The 4884-nt window shown below is 34.9% G+C and overlaps 1 protein-coding gene across 2 annotated transcripts in view; it reads left to right on the forward strand.

Moving 5' to 3' along the window:
- The window catches only part of LOC107661358 (desmoplakin-like), a 35025-nt gene that overhangs the window by 12251 nt on the left and 17890 nt on the right, over positions 1-4884 (forward strand). Inside the window, exons 6-12 of one of the 2 annotated variants that reach the window (XM_016450883.1) lie at positions 449-526; positions 691-858; positions 2855-2959; positions 3045-3140; positions 3218-3343; positions 3976-4131; positions 4539-4693. In XM_016450883.1, coding sequence (XP_016306369.1) covers positions 449-526; positions 691-858; positions 2855-2959; positions 3045-3140; positions 3218-3343; positions 3976-4131; positions 4539-4693 — 884 coding nt within the window. Of the gene's footprint in view, positions 1-448; positions 527-690; positions 859-2854; positions 2960-3044; positions 3141-3217; positions 3344-3590; positions 3881-3975; positions 4132-4538; positions 4694-4884 lie in introns of those variants that run through there. The other variant, XM_016450884.1, reaches the window with a different exon arrangement.

A 4884-nucleotide genomic window follows, 5' to 3' on the forward strand; every position in this document is an offset into this window, starting at 1 on the left:
TATATAAACAAACGATAATAAGATAATAATTATTAATAATAATACGTTTGTAATGTTTCTTTCTTAAGAAAATAATACTTTTATTAATTTATTGAAATAATTTTACAAATTGTATTAATTTTTATTAAATATTGCATATTTTATATTTGAAAAGAAACAAATAAAACATGATATTTTACCTGTCAATATGCAAAAAAAATTCTAGATGTTTGTTTATTAAAATAATTGTATTGCATTCATTTCATTTTTTTATACATTTATTTTTTTATGTGTGTAACTATATATATATATACACATTCATATATAGATAGACAGTATATAGATAATACTGTATGTTATAGACAATATGTAATATTTCTAATATTACATATTAATATAACAATAATATATATAATATAATGCATCATGGCAGTATTTGTTGTATGTATTCACCTTTTTGTTGCTCTAGTTGCGAGGCAAAGACCAAAACGCAGAAGTAACCAAATCCTGTCTCAACAAACTGGAACAGGAATGGGACAGTCTACTGGTGAGACCGGTTCAAATCAAATCCAGACTTAAACGTTCGGCTAAACACATGTGCTGTGCTTACTTTCAGTCAAATGTACATCTATAGAAGCCGTGAATAACATGTTTCTTAGATTGTTTTAATTTCCCGAATGTGCGATTAAAACATCATGCGTTGATCTTCAGAAAGCCTCGTACCAGCGGAGCGTCCAGCTGCAGGACCTGCGTAACATCATCGAGGAGATCACCAGCCAGATCATGTGGGTGAACGACCGAGAGGAGGAGGAGCTGGTGTTCGACTGGGGCGACAAAAACATCGACGTCTACATCCCGCAGAAACAGGAGAGCTTCTCAGTAAGACTCGCTCATCAACGCCAAAATGAGACATACTGCCTTGGCAAATAGCTGAAATAAATATAAATAAATAAAATATGCTAAAGTTCAGTTCAAGAAATGAACATGTTTTTTCATGGTTTTAGTTAACGATAATAACCCTGTTTAGGGGTCTCAGCATAATAAAATCAGCTTTAATCAGACTCTAAGCTAGAAATGCATTTGCATTTAAGATGCATAGCAAGCGCTAGCACTGATTGCAATAAAAACATTAGTATTTTAAAGAATCTGAAGAGTGAATAAACACTGGTAAACGGAGGCATTTCACTAGCAGTTTAATTAACTCATGCATATGCATCCTTTAAGACATATATACTACATAAACATATTACAACTTGTGTCTGCACTGAATGATGCAAATGCACAAATGAACTTAATGAACACACTAGACAGAATTGTAAGTCACACTGTGACCATTATTGTATTACAGTAGCGAATGCATTGTAATATTATTTCAGGAGATCAGGCTTTTACAAAAATGCAAGTTTAAAATATTTTATTTAATTTTGCACTCATTCTCATTTCTCTACTAAAATGCCTTTTTATGTTTGCATGTTGCCTTGTGAAGCACTTTGAGCTGCATTTTATGAATTAAAAATGCTATAAAATAAAGTTTTATTATTTTATTTTAGAATTACGTTAAAATGAGTAAAATTTAACGAGACTAAATATTGAGTAAATTTAAAGGACATTTTCATCTAAAGAACAAAAACAGTGTGAAAATAAGCCTGAGCTTATTTAAAAGTTCAATCTTTAGATTTTTTATTTTATGCAATTAAGTTTATGCGGGTTTGTTTGTGTGTAATCAAGGACATGACATGGTGCTGTTTGGTTTGTATTTATTTGTGCCCTCTGGTGGACTGTTGATTTAATCATCTGGTGTCAATAAAATCATGTCTTTTGAATATAATTTAGGTTTTGGAGATATTTAAGTGATGATTTTTCCCCAGGTGACAAATTCAGGTTATAAAAACGTTGTGGGAACATTGCTTTGAAATGATTCTAAAATGTTGAAAAGTCCACTTTTCTTGTCATGATTTGAATATTATTTAAATGTTACAAAAACGTTTCTTACAACATTCTACTAGCTTTATTTTTACCCAAAATGTAACATTATTTGAATGTTTATTTATTCTATAAATATTTAAATGTCCAGTTGTTTTTGTTGTGATTATAATGTTATTCAAAAGTTACAAAAATGTTTCTTAGAACATTCTACCAACAAAATTGTTACCCAAAATATAATGTTATTTGAATGTTTATTTTTAATATTCTATAAACATTTAAAGTGCCCAATTTTCTGAATGTGGTTATAACTACAGAAAAGTTTCTTACAACATTCTATTAGCTTTTTCACCCAAAATAAAATATTTAACCATTTATTTTTAATATTCTATAAATATTTAAATGTCCAGTTGTTTTTATTGTGATTAAAATGTTATTTAAAAGTTACAAAAATGTTTCTTAGAACATTCTACTAACTTTTATTTTTGCCCAAAATATAACAATATATGAATGTTTATTTTTAAAATTCTAAGAATGTTAAAATGTTTCTTACAACATTCTACTAACTTTATTTTTTTTTACCAAATATGTAACGTTATTTGAATGTTTATTTTTAATAATCTATAAATATTTAATAGAATGTTATTTAAAAGTTACAAAAAAAATTTCTTACAACATTCTACTAACTTTAATTTTTTCCAAAAATGTAACGTTATTTGAATGTTTATTTTTAATATTCTAAGAATGTTAAAATGTCCAGTTTTCTTGTCATGATTAGAATGTTATTTAAAGGTTACAAAAAAACATTTCTTAGAACGTTCATAAAGTACAAATAACATCAGCGAATGTTGTTCTAAGAACATTTTCTCAACGTTATGAGAAGCTATATCGAATATTAAAAAGGTTATACGATGGTTCCCTGTTAGCTGTTGACAGCTGCCCCGTGTTTCAGAAACTCATGAGTGAACTGGAGCAGAAGGAGATTCAACTGAACCTCCTCAAAGCGAAGGTGGACAGCCTGCTGAAAAACAAACACCCGGCGTCCGATAAGATCCAGGTGAGCGTGTCTGGTCTCGGAGCGCTCGTGTCTTGTGTTTGCCCGGCCTGTCGTGTTTCTCACGCAGTCTGATTGTGTTTTTCAGGCTTACATGGAGACGCTGCAGACGCAGTGGAGCTGGCTGCTTCAGATCACCAAATGCATTAACGTCCATCTGAAGGAAAATGCACGATACAGCCAGGTGAAATGGACAGGTGAAGCTTTTCTGATGCATTTTGGAGTGAGTTTTTATGCATCCTTATGGTCTGTTTTCCACAGTTCTTCAAAGAGGCGGGCGAAATGAACAGCAAACTGCAGAAAGAGCACGACAACATCCGCAAGAACTTCTCCTGCGATAAATCCACAGCTCTACACAACTTACTGGAGCTGCTGCAGGGCCTGGAGGTGACGCTTCACTCAGGTTTAACACTGTGAGCACTGATGCAGCGCTGCAATAAATGCTGTTCTTTTGAAAATTCTGTTCATCTGTGAATCCTGAAAAATTTAATGTAGCATATTAGAATGATTTCTGAAGATCATGTGACACTGAAGACTGGAGTAATGATGCTGAAAATACAGCTTTGATTAATACGCTGGCACCTGTCCTGTCGTGTTTCTCGCTCAGTCTGACTGTGTTTCTCAGGCCTACATGGAGACGCTGCAGACGCAGTGGAGCTGGCTGCTTCAGATCACCAAATGCATTAACGTCCATCTGAAGGAAAATGCACGATACAGCCAGGTGAAATGGACAGGTGAAGCTTTTCTGATGCATTTTGGAGTGAGTTTTTATGCATCCTTATGGTCTGTTTTCCACAGTTCTTCAAAGAGGCGGGCGAAATGAACAGCAAACTGCAGAAAGAGCACGACAACATCCGCAAGAACTTCTCCTGCGATAAATCCACAGCTCTACACAACTTACTGGAGCTGCTGCAGGGCCTGGAGGTGACGCTTCGTTCAGGTTTCAACATGCGTAAATGCTGATGGAGCGCTGCAGGTTTATAAGGGTGTGTGTGTGTGTGTGTGTGTGTGTGTAACAGAGAGAGCGTGAGCGTTTGACGGAGCAGAGGGAAATGGTGCAGCAGCTGGTGCTCAAATCCAAGAGCATCATCAGACTGAAACCCAGAAACCCAGACGAGAAGATCACGGGTCAAAATATCCTCGTGCAGGCGCTGTGTGACTTCAGACAGAATGAGGTGGCATTTGAAGATCATGTGACACTGAAGACTGGAGTAATGATGCTGAAAATACAGCTGCGCATCACAGAAATAAATTACATTTTACAATATATTCACATAGAAAGCAGTTATTTTAAATTGTAATATTTCACGATTTTTTACTTTATTTTTGATCAAATAAATGCAGCCTTGAAGAGCAGAAGAGACTTCTTTCAAAAGCATTTAAAAAATCTTAATGATCCCAAACAAATGTCTCTGTAAATTCTTTATTGAATTAATGCAATTAAGTAAGAATGGTTTTACAAACAATATACACAGAAAAGGCTGCTCTTGTTTCATAAATGAGGCACATTGTCACTCCAGGCTGAAGTCTCAAGAAATAAAGTGCTTTGTCATAGTGTGTCTGTTGTCCTGTGCGTCTGCAGAAGACGATCCGTAAGGGCGATGAAGGGATCCTGAAGGATAACTCTGAGCGAACCACGTGGCAGGTGACGGGACCGGGAGGGATGGACATGCAGGTGCCTTCGGTCTGTCTGTTAGTGCCGCCACCCAATCCACTGGCCATCAGCCTGGCCAGCAAGTAAGACACACACACACACAACCTGTGCATACAGTGGGTACGGAAAGTATTCAGACCCCCTTAAATTTTTCACTCTTTGTTATATTGCAGCCATTTGCTAAAATCATTTAAGTTAATTTTTTTCCTCATTAATGTACACACAGCACCCCATATTGACAGAAAAACACAGAATTGTTGACATTTTTGCAGAT

This window comes from Sinocyclocheilus anshuiensis, unplaced genomic scaffold, assembly GCF_001515605.1.
Source record: "Sinocyclocheilus anshuiensis isolate Anshui unplaced genomic scaffold, SAMN03320099.WGS_v1.1 scaffold595, whole genome shotgun sequence".
Taxonomy (NCBI): domain Eukaryota; kingdom Metazoa; phylum Chordata; class Actinopteri; order Cypriniformes; family Cyprinidae; genus Sinocyclocheilus; species Sinocyclocheilus anshuiensis.